The sequence below is a fragment of the Schistocerca gregaria genome, chromosome 5, assembly GCF_023897955.1.
Source record: "Schistocerca gregaria isolate iqSchGreg1 chromosome 5, iqSchGreg1.2, whole genome shotgun sequence".
Lineage (NCBI taxonomy): Eukaryota > Metazoa > Arthropoda > Insecta > Orthoptera > Acrididae > Schistocerca > Schistocerca gregaria.
In genome coordinates this window covers 521,289,379-521,313,753 of record NC_064924.1, presented here as the reverse complement: position 1 = coordinate 521,313,753, position 24,375 = coordinate 521,289,379, and the positions used below count along the sequence as shown (strand labels likewise).

Here is a 24,375-nt window from a genome sequence, read left to right as displayed (position 1 = left end):
GAACATAGGATGTACTGCAGGGAGAGTTCCCACCTGCGCAACTCTGAAAAGCTGGTGTTTGTGGGAAGGATCCATATGGCACAGGCTGTGAAGCAGTCATTGAAATGAGGATATCATGTTTAGCAACATGTTCAGCAACAGGGTGGTCCACTTGTTTCCTGGTCACAGTTTGTCAGTAGCCATTCATGCGAACAGACAGCTTGTTGGTTGTCATGCCCACATAGAATGCAGCACATAGGTTGCAGCTTAGCTTGTAACCACAAGACTGGTTTCACAGGTAGCCAGATGATATTTGTGACCAGACTGGAGTAGGTGCTGATGGGAGGATGTATGGGACAGGTCTTGCATCTAGGTCTATTACAGGGGTATGAGCCATGAGGTAAGGGATTGGGAGCAAGGCTTGTGTAAGGATGAACTAGTATATTGTGTAGGTTCAGTGGACGGCGGAATGCCACTGTGGGAGGGGTGGGAAGGATAGTGGGCAGGACATTTCTCATTTCAGGGCACGATGAGAGGTAATCGAAACCCTGGTGGAGAATGTGATTCAGTTGCTCCAGTCCTAGGTGGTACTGAGTTACGAGGGGAATGCTCCTCAGTGGCTGAACAGTGGTGCTTTGGGAGGTGGTGGGAGACTGGAAAGAAAAGGCACGGGAGATTTGTTTTTGTACGAGGTTGGGAGGATAATTACGGTCAGTGAAGGCTTTGGTGAGACCTCCAATATAGAGGGACTGCTAGTCACTGCAGATGTGACAACCATGCAAGGCTAGGCTTTACGGAAGGGGCTTCTTGGTATGGAATGGGTGGCAGCTGTTGAAGTGGAGGTATTGCTGGTTGTTAGTAGGTTTGATATGGATGGAGGTACTGATGTAGCCATCTTTGAGGTGGAGATCAACATCTGGGAAGGTGGCTTGTTGGGCTGAATTAGGACCAGGTGAAGCAAATGGGGGAGAAGTTGTTCAGGTTCTGGAAGAATGTGGATAGAGTGTTCTCACATTCGATTTGTGTGATGGTGGTCATGGTGGAGAGCACAACTTTTTATGCTGAACTGATTGTGAATGATACCAAAAGTATTTTACACTAGAATATTATCACACGACACTTTGTTCTCACAGTACATTGACTTCCTTGCAAACATACCACGCCACATTTCTAAATACGGGGAAAGTACAACTACAAATCACACAAATAAATAATAACAATGCAATTCAAGAAAAAAAAATAGCTGATTCGTTCATTTGTTCTAATGTGTTTAACTGCCTCATATAGAACTATCACTCTAGATACCACAACCAAATTGAGAAATTTTGAGTGAGGGTCAATAACATTACAAATAAGGACAGTAAACAATAAGATGTACAGAAGAGCTTTTTATAATAAATGTGTTTGCCACTGTGATTAAGACACCAGACTCATATTTGGAAGAAAGAAGTTCCAAATGCTTATCAAGATTTTTGTTGCTTCCACTTCATATAAATGTAACATTAATTACTTCACGACCGAATCTGACCAGCTGAGGTACTGCTTTACCATCCATGGGCACAATCTCACTAGACAATAAATATAAAAAAAAGCTGTAGAGATTAAGGAATTAAATTCCTTTACTTCTTGTGTTTGTGCAACATGTTATGAAAATGAGTTAGCATAGCTTTCCCACCCACCAAGTTTTAAAGTACATGCATCAGTAAAGAACCACAAATTTTTGCATGTATATATGTGTGTGTGTGTGTGTGTGTGTGTGTGCGTGTGTGTGTGTGTGTGTAGGTGTATGCGCACGCATGCATGTACATGCCCATGCATGGAAATTACACAGTTTATTCATAGAAATTCACAAAGTCTTCATACTGGTTTTATGCAGAACATGTTGCTTCCTAACAAGTTGTAGAAAGCAACATCGCCACTACTGTACGCTACTGCCAGCATGCTGCAGTCTGGACTCCACAACATTTTCCTCCATTGGGGCACTGGATCTCTGCACACTGTTAAAAGAATAGAGAACAAATCATTTTAATGAATATTGAAAGTAAGTCAAATTTTCAAAAGGTAAAGGGGTCATGTAAAGTATCAGATAGAGAATTACAAGACAAAATTTATGGTATCTCATCTGCATACAGCTTTTTCATTCATGAGTTACATCACATTTCCCGCATAACAATGACAGATAAAGGCAACAGGAATGTCTCAGCGTGTTGCTCAACACAGTGAAAGGCAGCTGTTATCCACATCACCCATTCCTCATGAACTTTAACACACACACGTACTGAAATGCGAGCACAAACAGCAACAACCTGTTGCTGAGGTGTGCAAGATTTCTGATCTTCACCGTAGCATACACATTTGTCTTCATATGTCCCTGCAGTTACAGATCTAATGGACTTAAACCCAAGGAACATGGAAACCACCTATCCAACTCCAGAGAAACTTGGTCCCCAGATATAGGTATGACCTAACAACTAGCTCGTAATGAGATGGAGCACCCCTGTGTTGAAAGACAGTTGGAAATATCCTTCTGTAGACAGCAGCTATGGTGCTATATCTTTATTTAACAGCTGCAGATAATAGCTGCTGTTGACATACCATGAATGAAGAAGAGCCCTACAAAACAAGAGCCCATATTCCTTACCAAAACATCACTTTCAATGTGCCAGATACCATCAACAGATCCCTTCAATATAGTTAATATCTGACCAGTTTTCTGAGTCACTAAAGCCACTAATGATGTCTCCAGCATTGAATGAGTAAAAATTAGGCAGAAACTTATGCCTTGGACCATAGGCTAATGCTCACAAAACAAATACTAGCAATACTCTGTGATTCTGTTCTTTTATCTATCTACATCTCAGTCTACAATCTGCAAAGCACCGCGAGGTGATTGGCAGAGGGTATGTCTCATTGTAACAGTTATTAGCTTTTCTTTCCATTCCCTTCACGTATGGAGCATGGGAAGAATGATTGTTTGAATGCCTCTGTGTGCACAGTAGTTATTCTAATCTTACCCTCATGATCCCTATGCAAACGATATTGTAGTATATTCCTAGAGTCACCATTTACAGATGGTTCTTGAAACTTTCTTAATAGACTTTCTCAGAATACTTTACGTCTGCCATAAAGAGTCGTCCAGTGCAGTTCCTTCAATATCTCTGTGACACACTCCCGTGGATCAAACAAACCTGAGAAAATCCATGCTGCTCTTCTCTGTATACATTCTTTATCCCCCACTAGTCCTATTTGGTACATCTCCCACACACACCTGAGCAATATTCTAGAACTGGTCACATAAGTGATTTGTAAGCAGTCTCTTTTGTAGACTGATTGCACTTCTACAGTATTCTACCAATAAACCGAAGCCTACCACCTTCTTTATCCACAAATGAGTGCAAGTGATCATTCCACTTCACATCTCTGTACAATGTTACACCCAGGTATTTATACAAGTTGGCCGATTTCAACAGTGATTCATTGATATTAAGTCACAGAATATGACCTTTTTTTTCATTTTGTGTGCACAATTTTACATTTATGAACATTTGAAGCAAGTTGTCAATCTCTGCGCCACTTTGAAATCTTATCAGGATCTGATTGACTATTCGTGCAGCTTCTTTCAGACAGCACTTCTTCATAGATAACTGCATGATCTGTAAAAAGTCTGAGGTTACTATTAATATTGTCTACGAGGTCATTAATATACAACATGAAGAGCCAAGGTCCCAACACACTTGCTGCCATTCCCCTAAGGGATACCATGATTTGCCATATGTTTGAACTGCTGACGATTAATAGACCCTAACCTTTTATGTTTGTCAGACATCAGACAAAATGTGCTTCTATACAACAGGTTCCGTACACACAGAAGTTCACTTCAAGCATAATGAGTACATCATAGAGGAAATGAGGTTTTTCACCCAGCTTGGGTATCACCCATTCTGCATACTGTACCACTGTACACAACAATCTATTTGTTCTTGGTGAGATGGCACAACAGTCATTTTCACTGGTGTGTGGTCAGAATTCTCATTTTTGATGTATGGATGACCCTAATTTGCTGCAAAATGCAGCGAGTACTACACTCTGGACTCTTACTGAACAATGGCAGAACAGTGGGTGATGCTGCTTCATCCATAGCAGTTTTTAATCACCCAGCTTCTGCTTTGTCTGCAACAGATCCAGTTTGGAATTTTGTAAGAATTTTCACCACCACACAGTGGGTAATGAGTGGGCTGTATGGGTGGTGATGCTTAAAATTGATTGTGACAGCATGGGTACTAGTCTCTCCTAATAAGGACTATCTCAGTGCATTCACCTTGTGTTAATGCCATCAGCTTTCATACAAAGAGTACTAGGAAAAGTGCAATACAATCAAACAATGGAAAATCCAGGATCGAACGTAACAATACCAGAGAAGGAAAGTTGCTACTCACCATATAGCAGAGATACTGAGACGCAATAGGAACAATAAAAAAATTCACACACTCATAGATATCGGCTATTAAGGCCTTTGTCAACAGTAGACACACATACACACACGCACACACAGAGAGCTCTCTGAGACTGCAGACATGTGTGCAAGTTGTGTTTGTGTTTGCGTTTGCGTGTCTACTTTTGACAAAGGCCTGAATGGCCGAAAGCTATGAGTGTGTGAATCTCTTTATTGTGCCTATCGCGACTCAGCATCTCTGCTATATGGTGAGTAGCAACTTTCCTTCTATAGTAAAGTTGCAATACAGCTTTATTTAATTTTTTTGAAGTAATTTCCGACACACTGAATACACCTCTCCAGCTTCTGAAAGCAACCCCTAAACCAGTTCTCCCAAGTTTCTGTAGGCAGTTAAGGCACACTCATTGTCCCAAGCACTCCTTTCAGCTTCATTTGCCCAAGTAGGAACAGTGCAAAGTCACAAGGAGCAAAGTCTCATCCAGTACCAAAAAAATATTTGGTGCAGTGAGTTGGACTGTCATTGTGATGGAGGAACCAAGTGTCCATTCCTGACTTTGGTCGCAGGATAGATGACTTTGGGTAGGAATTGCCTCATGTACCACTTAGCTGTTACTGTCTTCCGTGTGTCCAGAACAACATGCTCCACGATTCCACTCAATTTGAACAAAGCAGCTATCATTTTCTTCTTTACTGATCAGGATATTCTGACATCTACAGGTGTGTCGTCATCTTCAAAGACACATACTTTGTTTTGAGTATATAGTACAGCCAAGTCTCGTCATCTGTCACGATTTTCTTCACATACTGACATTGTCCCACAGAAAATTTCTTTAACAACTCCTGGCACCAAGTGATACATCATGTCATCTGCTCTTCCATCACTCTATGTGGCACCCAGAGAACGAAGATTCATTATTTGCAAATGATCATGCAGAATCAAACAAATTGCTTATAGGCCACTCGCCTGTCTTAGTCTCATATCTTCCTCACAGCATCAATTTTTTCCTCTGTAACTGATTACTGTGGCCTTCCTGTTCTGTCAGCAACCTCCAGAGCAAAATTTCCTCTTTGGATTTATCTGTACCACCTGAATATTGTTGTACAATGTGGACACACATTACCGAGTGCAAAAGTCATTTCTTCATAGCATCGTCTATGTTTAAACCACGCAAAACTGCCTCAATCTCACTTCATGACCACAGTGCTATAGCAAGTACTTCAGACTAACACTTCTAGTGAACAACTGCACCCACAAACTTGGCACAGTGGCTACAACACAAGCATGAAGTATTCTCAGAACACAGCAACAATCAGCCTCCTCCTACTTATTGTTGCATTACACTACCCTTTGTATCACCTGTAAGGAAGGAAATTCAGTCTTAAATCAAGAATGAATAACTATCCTCAAATGAAAGCTCTATTGTTTATCCCTATTATTATCTGGCCGACTGATATATCACCCATCCCCTTTCCATTTGAAAATTATACGCGGCATCAAAAATGACAGCTTCAAAAATGGCGACCATATTGCTAACATAGCCTCATAGATTTTCCCATCTCCAGTCTCATACTGCTTGGCTTTAAATTCCTGTTTATCCATCTGTTCTTGTATTACAAGGGTAGTTCTACACCTATAGCTCACCCTGTATATATACTCTGGTACAGCTCCATCGTCATGACACTTATCTATCACCATTCTTTGTCATATTTGTGTTTATTTTAACTTTGTGGCTATCCAACATGTCAAGACAAAGTCTTTAACACAGTTCATATCTGTTGCAGAATCTGATAAAATTATTACACCATCAGCAAATGGATTACAATGCATTTGTTTTCTATTAATTTTGATCTGTTCAGTGATGTTTTTCAATGTTATTATTCCACCTTCAATAAATAAATAAATTAAATAAACAAATAAATAATGAGAGAAGAGAGCCTCATCAAACACTGCTACTTATCATAGCTTCTCTTTTAGTGTCATTCGTAGCTACAGGATGTGTCAGTTTCTATTACAGGCTTCTAGGGGTTGTAGAGCAGATTTGCTAGTTATTGTGCTTAAAAAACAATATGATTAATAAAAAAATACATAGTAGATAAAGTTTTGATACAGAACCCAGGTCTGGAAATATACCATTTGGATCACTTTCAAGTGTTCCACTATATACAGACAGATTAGATTAGATTAGATTAGATTAATACTTGTTCCATAGATCATGAATACGACACTTCGTAATGATGTAGATTCAAAGGTGTAGGATGAGTTCTGGGATGATAAGATGAACAGGCTACCTAATGATTCTATAAGCAATATAGACTTACAGTAAAGAAGACATGTCAAGTTGCAGACAGGCACAATTAAAAGACATTCACATATAGCTAGCCACAGCCTTCATTAGTAAACACACACACACACACACACACACACACACACACACACACACACACACACACACACATGACCGCCAACTCAGGCATCTTGGAGATGCAGGAGTTGGTGAATATATATATGTGTGTGTGTGTGTGTGTGTGTGTGTGTGTGTTTTTTTGAAGGCTATGGCTGAAAGTTATATGTGAGTGTCTTAATTGTGCCTGTCTGCAACTTGACATGTCTTCTTTATGGTAAGTAGTACTCTGTCTTTTCCCACATTGTTGACATTTCTACCTGGGGTTTCCATTGGTTCTATGAGACATTTATGGAAAGTGAAATTATGTCAAAAGTTATCATTTGAAAGTATATTTCCCATAAAATGTTGTATCATATCACTGCTCCTAAAGGGCAATGACATAACTCAAAAACTGGTTTATTTCAAGTTAGATGCAGTGTAAAGTTAATAATCGCCACCTCATTCTGTCTTCATAGATCTCCCGTTCAGGACAGCTTCCCATTTGTGTCCTTTCTCCTCCACATCTGATCTTACAGGCTGTACCCAGCACGGCAACAATATATACACATTCATTTCATTGGCTCTTTAGTACTTCGTATAGTAATTTCCTACTTCCCTGACAGTCTTCATCTACCCTTGTAGTGAAGTCTTCCCAGCACATTTCCTTTCCTTTCTGGATCATTGTTTTTACAAATAGTTTCTTTCTCCAGTATTCCTGAGCGAACTGTTCAATTGCTAATTCATTTCGTCTATCATCTGGTTTCTGTTTTTCATGGTCTTTCACACACAGAAGTCAATTAGGTTCTCTGCTATTGGGTTTCTGTTCCCATAACCATGAAGACCAGTGATGTTTTCATATCCTAGTCTTTCTTTACAAGCTTGAGTATTCAGATTGCCCATAATGATGGTGTTCTCCTCTATTATTTGTTCTTCAAGTTCATTAAGGAAATGCTCTTCTCGTCCATGGTGCATCCTGTCTGTGATGTATACACTTGCAAAATTTAGTCCAAAATTTTTGAATCTGGTCTTAATTTCCTTTTCAGTACATTCCTGTCTTTTACTGCTTTCTCTAACCGGTCATTCCACCAAGGTGTTGCCTTCTCTTTTGATGTGACACTTGTTTTTCCACAGAGGTCCATGGCTTCTCTAACAAAGGTTTCTTTCAGTATGGACCATTCTTCTTCTATTCCCCATTTCAGAGCTTTGGGTAATTTGGCTGCTATTTGTGCTTTATACTTTCAATTCTTTTCCACGTCCTTCGACAATGAAGTCTTAATCTTTGCTACACTCTTTTGTTTAAATTTTGGCACTTGGTCATCTTTTAAGTCAGCATTTAATAGCCGGAGGTCGCTACTAGGCACTCACTGGGTATGACTAACATCTGTAACATACTGACTAGCTTTTCTATCAGCGATGATGAAGTCTATCATAGTCTTGAGCTTACCATCCCAGCTGTATCTTATTATTTTATGAGTTTCACTTTCCTGATACCATGTGTTCTTTTTGTAAAGCTTTTTATAGAGCAAATTACAGCTATTTTGTTATCACCAATGTATTCTTCAGAACTTCAGGCTTCAAAAATCCCAGTTGTCACTCAATCCATGTAAGCAACTCTCGGAACGTGCGCTCATATTTGTGTATTAGTTTTATGGATCCTAGAGAGAAAATCTGGTTTAATGTTACAACCTTTCATGCACAGCGCCGAGTTCCATTGCTGTTATAATACAAGAAGACGTATGTTTCTTTAGCAAGTACTTCCTCAGCAAAACATACAAGGATGCTTCAATGATAAATGTCCAGTGTAGGCTCACTTCTAAGAACAGTCGTACATATAACAGACACTAAAATTCATAGTTTTCAAATTTGGTACCCACGGCATGCAGACATAGCTACATGTCAAGTTCTGACATGAACACTGTACTAGCATTCAAGAAATGGAAAACATAACTGTTCACCCAAGAACAAAAAGGCAACATCTAAGGCTTCTGCATTCAGTAAGCAAGTGAGTTTCAGCCCTCACTGAACAATAAACACAACAAACAATGTAATGGATTGGTTTGCCTTCCCTTACATAACAATTTCACAACTGTTTGTTGTACGAAGTAGAACCTCACAGCAGATGCCATCAGAGGAGCTCGACTGCCATATGCATGTTAGCTCTATCGCTTGCAAATGACAGTGAAGTGCATTGCTGTTTTTGGCTGTTACGTGACATGTGTTAAACTATTTTATTTGTGACTACTGTGACAATATGAATTTAAGGTAGTTCTTACTACATTATCACTTTCATATGTTAAGCTATGACGCACTGCACATTTATATAATCTTGGGTAACCATCCAAATTCAGGGCATATAAGCACTTTACACACCATAAAGCTAAAAAAATTCAAAATATTGCTGTTTTACACAGAAGATGGGCAGCCAGCTACAGGTTCAGCTAATTTGTGAATAATCAAATATTTGCTTAACAGGAAACAACACAAATGCAAAGGTTGAAGAGTCAAAGAAACTGACAAAACGCAAATCTAACTCAAACCTTGCAGGAACATTATCAGATTATACCACTAAAATCTGCCACTATGGATCAACTTACCTACAGCTTTGCCTACAACTGATGAGTATTCATCTCTACTGGCTCTTATTTCCAAAAGTGTATCTTGTAAAATGGCTACAACTTTTCCATCTTCTCCCACAGCAAACTTCCATGGTAGATGACTATTCAGTAATCTGTAAGGAATACACCTGCAACCTTAATTCACTGAGACACAGACATTTTAACTGGAAGAAACTGGCCACGTTAAAGCTGCTATCACTAGGCCAATTATCAGCTGAATATCTTTGATAAATCTTATAATATTAAACAACTGAAAATCCAGAGTGAAACAGCAACAAAATGATTTTAGGTAGATTGCTACTTACCACGTAGATGAGGAGTTTAATGGCAGACAGGCACGTTTAAACTGTGCTTGTCTGCCACTTTACTGATCCCCTATGTGGTGAGTAGCAATGTATCCTAATTTGTACTCTTGTAACCATAATGTTAGATTTCTTACAGTACTTAAGATTACAGGATTTTAAATTTACACTAAATAGAGTTTGTAAATCAAGAGGGATAATTCTAATTGTGCTGTAGTGACTGGTCTCGTACTTTTTTGTTGACGGTATGCTTATTGTTGCCACTGTGTATTCCACACCACTGTATATTGAAAAGTTGGTAGCAATCATTGGAAAAAAAAAGTTTGGTAACTGCTGTATATAAAAATACTGTACAAACAGTGCTTCGTATTCTGTAATGTTTCATGTTATATTTGCGACTTTACATTTTCTTTAACAACATTTTTAATTATTACTAATGATATTACAATATTTTCTTGGGCAGTAGCTTATAGAGCTATAGAATTGTAGCAGGAAGCTGTTTCCATAATCGGAGAGAGTTTAGGCAACACACTAGTCATTATAAATGTTGCATTGCACCACAAGTCTGTTCGGTACAATGAACTGTCCCTGCCATACTTAGAAAAAGAATGTCATACAGGGGGAAGTGAGCATCAGCTTGATATCCAGAAGACATCATTTCACAAAAATGTGTACTCAACTCCAGTTAGGATTATATGGGGGTTGACTAAACAAGAGAATTGGAACAAATGAAGTCCTCACCACCTAACGGCAACAACTGGCCACTCCAACTTGTTATCCCTTCTAGAGTGAGAGTGCTGCTTTTGGAGAAGTACTGACCAGCATGCTCTCACAGTCACCTTCCAAGGACTTCATCTCCAGTAACTGCAAGTATCTGCCTGAGTTTCGAACTTGACACCTTCACACTGCTGGGTCACATACCGAGTGTGTTTCTTCCACTGATGACCACCTCCCTGGTCCATCACATGTTCAAGTCTGGGCTAGGGGCTGCCCGGCTACACTGTTACTGTTTACTGGTTCTTGTAGGCCCCCATCATTGCTGATGACCACCTAGTGCAGGCACACGACTTTGGCCGTGTCGCTTACTACGTTTTAAATACTGTCCTTACCAGTATGGTACACTGCAACCAGAAGGCAGTCAAGCTGCCAGGAGCTTTGCCTACGCCACACAGACAGTGGCACACCACAGTGTCAGCCTTAAGCAGGCATAATAATACTAGTACATGTCACTACTTGCATGGGCCAATGATTGCTGACATTGGTGCGTGGTGTGTCTGAAGCCAACTACATCACTGAGGGGTAATAGCCTCCCATCTGTCGCAATTCTGTTTCTGTACCAAAATGAGTAAATGACTGTTGTAATCGCATATGTTTCAATAATAATTCACCATGTGATTACAGTCACAGCTACTGCTACAACTCATGTTCAGGTGAGGAGATAACACCTTTCCTAATCTACAAATAGCCGATTCCTCAGCCACTGTTGGGATCAGCTCTCAGACCTGATAAGTGTTTAAAGCAGGTTGGTGGTGTTAGAAATACCTTGCACGTAGTTACAGACACTGGAGACGACCCAGAGAATTAGCAGCAAACAATCCATATCTACATTTAAACTCTGGAGACCAGTGTTAAGTACACGGGAGAGGGTACTCCACATTGTGCCCATTATTAGGGCTTCTTCCAATTCCATTCAAGAATGGAGCACAGGAAGAATGACTGATTGAGTGCCCCTCTGCACATTATAATTGGTCTCACAAATTTAATTATTAAATATTAATATTATAAACTAATTTTGGTACAGAAAATATCAGGAGAAAGCTGTCATTTGTTGGTCAAATTTTGGCATTCTTACTATTCACTAAACTTCAAGTTTTGCTAAATAAACAATGAGGACAGAGGCACCTGACAGTATAGGAAGAAGTACAAAGCAGTATTATATTTTATAGTAAACTTTATAGTGTGCCAAGTCAGTCAGTCATTAGACATGACCGAGCAAGGTGGCGCAGTGGTTAACACACTGGACTCTCATTCGGGAGGGTGACGGTTCAGTCCCGTCTCCGGCCATCCTGATTTAGGTTTTCCGTGATTTCCCTAAATCGTTTCAGGCAAATGCCGGGATGGTTCCTTTGAAAGGGCACGGCTGATTTCCTTCCCTAACCCGAGCTTGCGCTCCGTCTCTAATAGCCTCGTTGTCGACGGGACGTTAAACACTAACAACCACTACCACCATTAGACATGATCCATCTGAAATCCCTGGATAGACTATGACATTATTTTCAAGTTAATTATGTTAATTAATATCAGAAATGTATTTCTGTAGAGTTAACATTGTTTATTTACAATAAACTCACCATGATGACATTTCTGTTTTTCTCTTTACTAAATGTAGCCACCCCCAATCTTATCAGAATCTTCAATTTATCACAGTCAATAAAAATTTTCTGGGTTTGTGACCACTCTGTCAATATGTAAAACTACCAACATTTCAGTCCTTGTTGCAAGTGACCTTCTTCATGGTGTTTTTTGTAAACAAAACAACCCCATGAAGAAGGTCGCTTGCAACAGTGACCGAAACATCAGTAGTTTTACTTACTGACAATACGGTAACAAACCCAGGAAACTTTTATTGACTGTGACAATGGCCGCGGAAGCCTACGCTTATATAAAATTTATCAGTTTACAACGTAATAGTGCTACTAACTGCAAGGGGTGTCATCAGAAAAACTGCAACGCAGAGCACATAGGACATTGTATAAATGCATACTCAAGGGGTTAATTCTCTCCACTCTGAGTGTAACAAATTTTTATGGTATATCCAGGGCCGCTGTTACTGCTCATTGGAAAAGTGATGTTAGGGGCTACATGTGAGGAGGATGTTTCAGGTGCAGTCAATAGTTTTCCTATTATGATGTTCTGAGATGAATGGGGTTAAAGTATTTAAAATATAAACTATAATAGCATAAAATCTTAGTTAAAATGTTACCATCATCTCCCAATCACACATTCACCTTCAAGCACATGCTTACTAAATAAACTGCAGATCTTTGTTTAAAATGTATCAGGTAAATGTAGCATCTTGGTCACATATAAGAAAGGACAATGAAGCCGCCCTAAAAACACACAAATTCCTACCTAATAATTTAAGTAGGAGGTGAGACATAACATAGAATAATAAAACACCTTCCACATCATCAATTTTACCGACTTTTTAAGTGACAGATCAGCTAGTAAACCAGTAAGTATGTTCTTGCCACAATATAAAATACAGCAAATTAAAATATGGCATACAGAGAGAGCTATGTCACAAACACAACACACTGATTCATCACGTTATTGAATACAGAATCCATGTACCAATGAACAGTGCCTTATCTGAAGGCTTGTTAAATGTTTTTCATTTTCTCAACTAGCCATGTAAAGGACTATCACAGATAGGCTCCTCACGCTCTTTAAGTTTTCAGTTCTCCAAATCTGACCTCAATGCCTTTATGCATTGCAACTAAAAGTTTTAGTTAAGGTTTACATTTCTCTCTCTTTCCAACGAGATGGGAAGAGTGTGGCAGTGGGGAAATTAGCAGGTGGAACTACTGACTTGCCCACAAAGTCATCACATCAGAATCATACAGAATGGAGTCGTCATTGTTCTCCTTCCACAGAGAGGAAAGCCATATGTCCTACAATTTCCAGTGAACAGATACAAAAATAAAATTTCGTTAAGTAAGAGACACAAAAAAGAGGAACAAAACAGTGGGACAACTGGATTCACTGACCAGTGTTGTAGTCTCACACTTCTCCAAAGGGACATGAATTTATCACACTCAGTGGCACAGTGAGGGGTAGTAAGGGGATCGCACATTGTACCACAGTATGTCCTCAAACTCCTGATGAACTCTGGATCTTGACTCAGTGCCATGCCTTGCCATGCCTTAGTGGGACAGATAAACATTATATACATTAAATCAAATTGGAGGGGCATCTGTGGTGAGGCTAGTTTAAGAGTAGTTGATGTATGATCAACATTTTGCCTTTGTAACATCAGCCAACATAGCCTTGAAATCAGTGTTATGTTACAGCTGATCCCAAAGGGAAACTACAGCTGTAATTTTTCCTAAGGAGTTGCAGCTCTGCTGTAGTCATTAATGAAGATGGTATCCTCCTGGGTATTTCAGAGATAAAATGGTAACTCATTCAGGTTACTGAATAGGGACTACTCAGGAGGATGCTGTTATTGAAAAAAAAAAACTAATCTGGCAATGTGTCAGAGTTCAGAATGAAATAGATAAATTAGAGAAATTGAAAAACAAAAGAAATGAATAGACTGAAGTCAGATACAGTGGTAATTAGAAATTCTTCAAAAACACACAACAAACTGAATTGAAATAATGAAAGAAGAAATAAAATGCAACAAATTAAGCAGGCAAAGAAATACAGATATCTAAAAATGAGATTGACAGGAAGTATTAAATGGCAAAGCACGAATGGTTGGAAAAGAAATGCAAAGTACTTGGAGGATCTACGACTATGATAGGAGTTTTGGGTGGGAAAATTAAGGAGACCTTTGGAATGAAAGAGAATCAACTTTGTGAATATCAATAACTTCAATAGCATATCAGTTCCAGGCAAAGAAGGGAAGGCTGAAAGGTGAAACAAGGTGGTGAGTCATGGAAAGACAAATAACTTTAAGACAATATTATGGCAGGAGTGCAGAAATAGGTGGATGATGAGATAGGAGATGTGGTACTACAGGAACAATTTGACCAAACACAGAAAGACTTAAACTGAAACAAGACACGTGGAAGAGACACTGTTTCCTCAATTATTTCGATCTTGAAGAGAACCAACCTTGACAAAACTATTCCACCTGGTGTGCAAGATACAAAGAGACAGGCAAAATACCTCCAAACTTCCACAAAAATGTAATAATCCCAATTCAAAACAAGGGAAGATCTGAAAGGTGTGAGTGCTGAAGCATCACTGTTGCAAAATATTAGCTATTCACAGAAGAACAGAAAGACTGATAGATGCTTCAGCAGAACAACATGCTTTCAGAACCAACCAGCACTACAATGTCATGCAAATAATTAGCACATGAGAGAATCAACAGTGTTAGCTCAGGGAAGAAAATCGGTCATTTCCTCGTCAAAGGAACCATTCTGGCATTCGCTTTAAGCACTCTAGTGAAATCTTGGAAAACCTGAATTTCCACAGCCGACTGGGAATCTCATCTACAGCATATCTACATACATACTCTGTAAGCCAACATATGGTGCATGACAGAAGGTAACTAATACCACTACCAGTCAATTCCTTTCCTGTTCTATTCGCAAACAGAGCAAGGGAAGAACGACTGTCTACACCCCCCTGTAAGAGCTGTTGTTTATCTAATCTTCATAGTCCTTATGTGATATGTATGTTGGCAACAATAGGATTGTTCTGCAGTGAGCTTCAGATGCTGGTTCTCTAAATTCTCTCAACGGTGTTCCTCGAAAAGAATGTCGCCTTCCCTCCAGGGATTCCCATCTGAGTTCCCGAAGCACCTCCATAATACATGTATGCTGAACGAACCTACTGGTAACAAAGCTAACAGCCAATCTCTGAATTGCTTCGATGTCTGTCTTTAATTCGAAGTGATAGGGATTTGAAAAACTCGAGACGTACTCAACACACTAGTGTTCTACATGCCATCTCCTTAATAGATGCACCACACTTCCCTGAAATTCTCCCAGTAAACCAAAGTGACCATTCACCTTCCCTATTACAGTCCTGACATGCCTGTTCCATTTCATATCACTTTACAATATTATGCCTAGATATTTAATCAACATGACTGTGTCATGCAGTATGCCACTAATACTGTAACCAAATATTACGGGATTGTTTTTCCCACTCATCTGTATTAACTTACATTTTTCTACATTTAGAGCTGTCATTTATCACATCAACTAGAATTTTGCCTAAGCCATCTTTTATGCTCCTACAGTTACTCAATGACAACATCTTCCTGTGCACCACAGTATTATTGTATAACAGCCATAGACTGCTGTTCACCCTGTCCATCAGATCATTTATGTATACAGAGAATAACAGCAGTCCTATAACACTTCCAAGGTGCTCTCTGTATCTGATGAACAATTGTCTTTGGAAAATAAACTGAGTTCTATTATTTAAGAAGTCTTTGAGCCACTCATATATCTGAGACCCTATTCGATATGCCTATACCTTCATTAACAGTCTGCAATGGGGCATTGTGTCAAAACCTCTTCTGGAATCTAGGACTATGGAATCTGCCTATTGCCCTTCATATATGGTTTGCAGGCATCTTGTAAGAAAAGGCCAAGCTGATTTCATGAATGGTGATTTCTAAAACTATGGACAGAAGCTGTTCCAAATGAAGGAACTTTATTATACTCGAACTGAGGCTATGACCAAAAATCGGTTTGCTGTAGGTTAAGGATATTGGTCTGCAATTTTTGTGGGTCTCTTCTTTTACCCTTCTTACATAAAGGAGCAACGTGCGCTTTTTTCCAGTCACTGCACTGGGCAAAAGATTCACAATAAATGCAAGATAAGTAAGGAGTCAATGCCATAGAGTTCTCTTTGTAAAACCAAACTGGGATTCCATCCAGACATGGTGAGTTGTTATTTTCAACTCTTTCAATTGCTTCTCTACACCAGCAATGCCTATTACTACATCCTACACAGGTAGTGCATCTGAAATCATCATCCTCCTGAATGTGAGTCCAGTGTGCTAACCACAGCACCATCTCACTCAGTAGCTTTGCTGTAAAAGTACACAATAGCAATTTGACACTGCTTTCAGCACTCAATTTACATAGCCCATTATCTGATCTCACCATCCTCTGCTTGGTCCCACAGCAAAGGGGACATAAAGACAGATTCATTCAGCTGTTTTAATGCAATGTAGCCACTGAACGGAAATTATCTGATCAGAATGTATTTAAGTACACAAGTCACCATAGAAGGACTACATGAACATTTGTAGTCTCAATATTTCCTGCAACAGATGGCATGCAGCCTGCATGATTTTCAAATGTGGGCAATTATTACAGTCCCAGCTAATATCAGGATCAATGTATAAGAGTGCCTATACACTCTGGTTTTGGTTGTAGATCAAATAATATATTTCTTGATTAAAGAGTCAGCACAAAATCTTAGACAGTCTTGGTGTTGTATGGTGCAGGATGAGTAGTGGGACCAAAGACCCCAGTGGAAATGCTGTTGAGAGTTAAGAACGACTTTTATGATGTAGTCTGGCAACCATGCCTCTCTCTGTTGTCCCTGGTCGATGCTGATGTACGGGCGACAGCTTCCACCCTCGCTGCTCAGCCGGCACTTTGCTATGCTGATGACAGCCCCATGGAAGGTCGGCAGACTTTAGAGGCCACAGCTGTTTAGCTGTTAATGTCAAGGTACCCTACTTTCCTTGGCACCATGCAGCCCACACAGACCCTCATTCTGCCCATGTCGCTGTGCAAAGATGGCTGGGTGTGCAATTTGCCTAACTGCCCTTTGGCAGGCAGCAGATGGTGGCTGGTATAGTGGTGCAGCATGCACAGCCCAGTCTTAAGCCCGTGTCTGCAACTGCTGTCCAGTGTAGCTATGGCAACATAGTGGCAGTGCTGGTTTCCAGCAAGGAGAAGTAATCCCTGCCTCAAAATTCAGACATATTTATACACCTCTGGTGCACATCTGTTTCACTAAAAACCAAAACATAGTCACACTGCCCATTACAAGAAACTTGCCCTGGTGTGGTGACAGCGTCACACTGGCTATGTGATTACCACTGTTTGGTGCAATTTACTGCTGCATTGGCTATCCTGGCTTCACAGTTAAGCAGGTCTGTTATTGTGACCCATATTTCACCATACAAGTGGCTACCGGCTTGTGGCTGTTAACAACTCTCCATGCCTTTTGCTAAAGACTTATAATTTTTAATCAAAGACTAGGCAGCAGCACTACACTACCCATCTCCATGGAGAAGACCCAGTCCCTCAGGTCTTACCCCAGTCCAGTTCTTCACTGTGACCATCTCTCACTCTTTCAGTTGTTTCTCTGTGCTAGAGATGCTTATTATTGTGTCATCCATATGGAAGTCTGACAGTCAAACAGCAGTTTGTTTGTATGATTCTCCTGTGTGAATGATTTCTTAAACATGAAATTCAGAACTTTGGCTTTTGCTTTGTATCTTCAACTGCCACACCAGACTGGCTGACTAATGACAGGGTGGGAACCATAAAAACACTTAGCAATTTTACATAGTACTTGAATTTTCTCAGGTTCTCAATCAGATCTTATACTAACATATGATGGTGGTGGTAGTTGTATGCTTCAAGCCTAGATCTTTTCAGATATGGACAGATCTCTACTAACCTTTACATGTCACCATTTGCATGTTGTGTTCTGAACCAAGAGAGCAACAGCCTTTGCTTCCTCAGCACTTTCTGAATTTCATTGCTACAGAATAGTGGGTCTCTTCTGTCCTTAATCCACGAACTAGGAACATAGTTCTCCACACCATGATTTACAATCTGTTTAAACTTTGACCATAATTCCTCTTTGCCTATCTTATTGGGTCTAAGAGACATCAATTCACTATCTAGGTGATATGACAATAACTGCTTATCTACTCTTTCTAACAGAAACACTCTCCTAGCCTTCTTGACTGATTTATTAACTATTGTAACCACAATTTCTATAATGACGCCATGATCACAAATCCCCATCTCTATACTGATGCTGTCAATATGGTCCACCATCTTTGTAGCTAAGTGGTCTAGAATATTTCCACTGCATATGGGCTGCCAAACTAGCTGCTCAAGAGAGTTTTCAGAAAACTGACTTAGTGTACCCCAACCACCCACAATGACTCCATAGATGACCCAGTCTACACTCAGTAGGTTAAAGTCGTTTCTAACAATTATAGCATGATCTGGGTATTTTCCCACTACTGACTGGACTGTGTAACTTGGTTTCACCTAGACCTGTCATATGCGTCTGGATAACCTCACTGCTGCACTCCTTCCTTCAACCTCAATAGCGGCAGTATTATCGCCAACTGCAATGAACGTTCTCTCTCCAACACCATCTAATCTGTCTTTGCAATATACAATCCATGATTCGCTAAATATTGCAAAGCTTTCTACTTTAGGTTTCAGGCAGCTTTCAGTCACAAGAATAATTTGAGCATGGGAACTGTCCTGGAGCGCAATAAATTCGGGAACTCTGATACAAATACTTCAACAATTTACTGATAAAATTTTGACAATCTAAGTGTCTTTACCCTGTGCGCAGTCTGACAGGATCTGCAAATTGACTGGTGAGTCTTCAAACTACTTCAAATTACTGCCTAGCATAAAAAAGCCTCCATGGACACTCCACACGTACTCTGTTACCCAACTAGCTGCTTCCTCCATGTAGTGCATCCATGACCTATCAAGGAGAGTCCTATAAGTCCCTATCTGAAAACCCAGGTCTAGAAATCTGCAGTCAAGACTATCACAGAGCCAATGAAGCCTTTGGCCGAGACACTCAACTCAGCACCAAACAAAAGGACCCTGATCAACTTTGGGAACAATGCTGCAAATTGTGAGCTCTGCCTACACCCCATGCAGAAGGCCAGTAATCTTCACCACCTCCACCAGCCGCCTGTATGAACAGAGGAGGGCCTCAGAGGACATATGACATGTGTCAGTAGTGCCGATGTGAGTTACTACATAGACTGCCTCCACATCTCGGGTGAGGCCTGCCAGCTGACATACTGAGTGGACACTGGCTATCTTCACAGCCCTCAATGCACTCTTCCTAAGGGGCTCCATAACGTGCCTAACGTTTGGGATCACAATAACTAGTACACTTCTGCCCACATAGGTCTCTCGGAACCTGCTGAAGGAATGGCCACCTGATCACTGACATGGTGAATTTGTGAGGCCACATAGCCAGCCTCGACATTGTCTATCCACCTCGAGCAACAAAAACATGTTAGCATCCACAACTCACCCTGCTGTGAAGGCAGACTTCCCACATTGGGTACACTAAGAGGTGCCTTGTCAGTAGAGCCCATGGGCAGAATAAGCAACACCTTCGGTGTATCACGTAGCACGCCAGGTTCTCCGCTACGCTGCAGCCTGAAGGCTATTGACAGTAGCCAGAAGTACAATCCACTATTTGTGAACTGCAGGCAGCTCCTCCTGCATCCATATATAGCATGCACATGTCCTTCATGTGCTAGCTAGACTAACTGAAGAAGTAAGCAACAAAAGCAAACAGAAACCTAGATATGCAAACAGCTACCCTCCTGATGTGTCACCGCTGGATGTTGATGCCTTAATGAGATGCGTCTCTGGATGTTCGTAATAAATGAAAACTAGATGAAAGACTCCCTTAATTTACACTTACAGTTAAAAACACAAGATTAAACCTCTTAAATAGAATAACATACACAACATTTAAGAAATAAACTACTAGTGAAACACAAGAAAAGCTAAATATGTAACATACTGCTCTAGAGATGTGAACAGGCAACAACAGGGAGCCTGACTGACTGCTAGGACTCTTGCCATGATTATGCAAAAACAACTTTTTACTCTCTGTTTCACACTTATGAAGTAGAATGTTACTTTCTTTCTTTCCTTCTTAATAAATTATCCTTAACTTACCACCTACAATAAAACATGGTCTGGCCCATTAAACTCTTGAACGTGGCATCTCATTTGTCAATCCAGTGGTAACCCTGAATTCTCCTTGAAAGGCTTAGTTTTCTGGTACTCGTGCTCACACAAAACAACTTCCTGGTGACCGGCAGAACTAATCATGCCAATTACTCCTTAATGTATTTGTACATGGTTTAAGAGGTTCTCTTACACTAGACGCTCCTCACGACAGCTCTACACTGGTAATAGCTCTCATACCAAAGGTTAATTTTGGCATGATGTTCATCAGAATGTTTACTTTCAGGCTAGCATTGCAGTCTTCACCAACTTCACACTCATCATTTACAGCCGACCGCAGCTGTGCTGTTAACAGCTCACTGCACACGTAAGCTACTTGCCCTGCAATGCTGTGACCCAGTACCTGTGTTCGCACCACATTCTTATCTTCCAACGTACACTCTTCAACATATTCAGCCCTATTTACTCGAATATCCACTATGAACCCATCCTCTTGTCCTTTCCTTCTGTTCATCGCAGTTCTGTGGAAATCTGTGCACCTGTACTACTTCTGCCACAACATCTGTAACACAACCGTCAACAACTTCTTGTGCATTCCTTGTAGTATCCAAAACAACAACATTATCTGCAGTCCCAGACTGCATGAAGCAAAAATCACCAGCACCTGCATTTGCCTGTCATCAGGCCCCAGCTCTCTGGCCTCAACACAATGTCCATTATCGCCAAATGGGCAGAAACTACAGCATGTATCATCCACGTTGCTAACCCCACACTTTGGTACAGGCCACATTAAATTCTGCTACCTCACACTCCACAATTCCACTGAATATTGGAGCTAGTAATTATACATCACTCATCCTAACTTCAATAATAATTTCATGTAAATTCTCAGGAACCTGCACTTTGGCACTACCTACAACTAATTTAAGCTTGTCAGGACTGATAAGTTCAACTACAGTAATGAGAAGGCCATTCTGCAGGAACAGGTAAAGTATTCACAAGCCTTCTCTTCTCCCTTTCAGCTTCCTCCTCTTCTTCTTTCCTCTCCGATTCCTCTCTTTCGCTTCTTTCTATCTTCCCCAAAATCAACATGTTCCTCACAGTCACATCTCAAGGCCCACTTTCTATCATCTAATCCTCACGCTCTCTCCGCATCTTCCTACTAGACTCCCAAAGTTCTGTGATAAGCTATTTCCTTCATCTCAGCATCAAGTGCTTCTAATCTCCTATTCTGATCCATATTTCCAGATTGCAGATATATCTACTTCGCCTCTTAAAACTCTCAACATCTCCTATGTGGTAGCTCCTTGCAGTATTGAAAACCCTGCTCCCTGAGGTACTGACCACGACTTAATTACCTCTTATTTATTACATGAAAACACACACACACACACACACACTCACTCTCTCTACATGCCTGAATGCTGGGCCAAGCTCATTGCTCCACAAACCAAATTACGAGAATCCTTGACTGTACACTATCAGATTACTCCCTGCTACAACTTAATTACTCTCTCCCGAGTGACTGCAAATACTTATTACTATATATTGATACAATGACCAAACTTAGTTTCACCTATGGAGTCACTACTCATAGTTAACAGCTTATATACTACTAGCTCACAAACCATAGCCCCACTCATGAACCCATATTACCTATTATACATACCAGATGAAAACTAGCACATATTAACTCTCCTCAACAAATACTGTCCGTGTTCCCCTCTCCAACACTGACCTTACAAGTACGACTCAACATCTGACAAAAAAAAATGGTTCAAATGGCTCTGAGCACTATGCGACTTAACTTCTGAGGTCATTAGTCGCCTAGAACTTAGAACTAATTAAACCTGACTAACCTGAGGACCTCACACACATCCATGCCCGAGGCAGGATTCGAACCTGCGACCATAGCGGTCACGCGATTGCAGACTAAAGCGCCTAGGACCGCACGGCCACACCGGCCAGCGTTCAACATCTGACAAAACAAAAAGATCGCACTCACCCCAAAACATAGGGTAAAAGTATAGAAAAGGGCCAGTGGTGTACTTACATGTTTCCATGCAGTAATGTTATCAGCACTTGCTGTGAGGCTTGATGGAAACAAAATAAGTGTGCCAGCTGTTTGTGTTACATAGCCACTAAGAGGGCAGGAGGCAGACGACATCTTTCAAAGTAATGTTTGGCAAGAGCATGAAACATTGCTGTAAACAAGGATTATAAATTTAGCTGCTCTTTGCTTGAGTCAGAGCTGTTTAAGCTATACTAGTATCTGGAAACCAAGGACAGTGTCACAACCCATGATATATTTGAAAAAGCAGTGATATAGTTCTCTGTTCTGTGTGCTACGCAATCGAGCTGCATGATCAAAATGCTTAATTTGTAAGCATGGAATTGTATTGTTGACTATCGATAGTCTCCTTTCTGCTGAGCACAGTGCAACAGTGGGGACTCGTGGCGTAGCTTTAATGGAGCGTGGGCAGTGTGTTGTGTTGATGCCATGGTTGCAGCACATATCTTACAAGTTATGGTGAAGTAATTGAAAATGTTTGCTACACAAGTTCTGTGTTTAATTTCAGTGTTCACAATACAGTATCAATGTTTATCCAAAACGTGATGTTTCTCGGTTTCGTGCGTCGTGTCAGGAGATCAACGGTGCCATGACGGTTACGGAAAAATAATGTGGTCTGATATGATTCTATATGCAAGTTCTAAGTGAAAGAAACACACATCGTTTTGACTGGCTGAATATCATGAGCACAGGTACATTCTCGTTCATATACCATATCAGAAATTTTATGGAGCATCCACGTCACGATTTGGCCACGTGCACGCTCGTGCTATAAGTTATTGAATTGTTCAGTACTGTTCGAAGAACAGTACCAATCTTTGACTGATAAAACATCCGCTGAACAGTGATTAGTTTGTGTTCTATGCACCATGTTTTTGCATTGGATGCCATCATTTAGACAGCAACCTTACACGTCACAGGGGACACGTAAAGCCCCACCCTGTGTGAGTGTTTAACAGAATACACTGTAGTTATTATAGGACGCATCATGGAGCCTGCAAAGACTCTCACTCCACTTGCAACACTGCGGCAGTTCCCGAAAGTGGCTCTGCTTGGGCCTCGACTTGCTGCCCTCTGGCAGAGTCAGACAAAGGCAATTAGTCTCAATAGTAACTCAACGTCAGTGGCAGCAGGCTCAGAAGACAGGTCAGCACAGCTGTAGATCCAAGCCCCTTGAAGGACTTGGAACTGGTGGTAGGCACAGTCCAATCTCGACCCTATGGCTGCTGCTGGCATTGCCCAATTGTCCCACTGGTCAGCAGAGTTTTGGGGTCATGATGGTGTTGCTGGTTTATGGCAACGAGAAGTGAACCCTGCCTCAAAATCCAGATTCACTTACGAGGGTAATCCCAAAAGTAAGGTCTCCTATTCCTTTATAACTCCATAGACCTGTTTATTTCTACAATGGTTTACATCAGTTTACAGCTTGAACATTTAGCTATTTTTCGGCGTAATCACCATTTCTGTCAATGCATTTTTGTAGATGCTGTGGCAGTTTTTGTATGCCCATGTCATACCATCTCACCGCCATGCTATTCAGAAAGTTATGAAGCTCTTCTTTCACCTTGTCGTCGGATCTGAATCGCTGGGACAACAATCAATGCTGACAGGTACTGTGAGACTCTGAAAAAACTCAAACAGGCAATTCAGAACCGGAGAAGAGGAATGTTGAGCATGGGAGTACACATTCTCCATGACAACGCTCGCCCGCACATCGCTCGGCAATCCGTTGCTCTCCTGCAAAAGTTTCAGTGGAACATAATCACCCACCCACCCTATAGTGCTGACTTGGCACCTGTTCCCTAGGTTAAAAGAACATTTGGTCGGAAAGCGATTCAGCACCTATTCACATTGACCACAACAAGAAACTTGCTCTGGTATGG

General features: G+C 40.7%; 1 protein-coding gene across 4 annotated transcripts in view; it reads right to left on the bottom strand.

Moving 5' to 3' along the window:
• LOC126272771 (NBAS subunit of NRZ tethering complex-like) overlaps window positions 1-24,375 on the bottom strand; it is a 410,576-nt gene that overhangs the window by 381,972 nt on the left and 4,229 nt on the right. For all 4 annotated transcript variants that reach the window (XM_049975911.1, XM_049975912.1, XM_049975914.1 and 1 more), the window contains 2 exons: window positions 9,411-9,544; window positions 1,843-1,976 (listed from right to left, as the gene is read on the bottom strand). In XM_049975911.1, coding sequence (XP_049831868.1) covers window positions 1,843-1,976; window positions 9,411-9,544 — 268 coding nt within the window. The remainder of the gene's footprint in view (window positions 1-1,842; window positions 1,977-9,410; window positions 9,545-24,375) is intronic.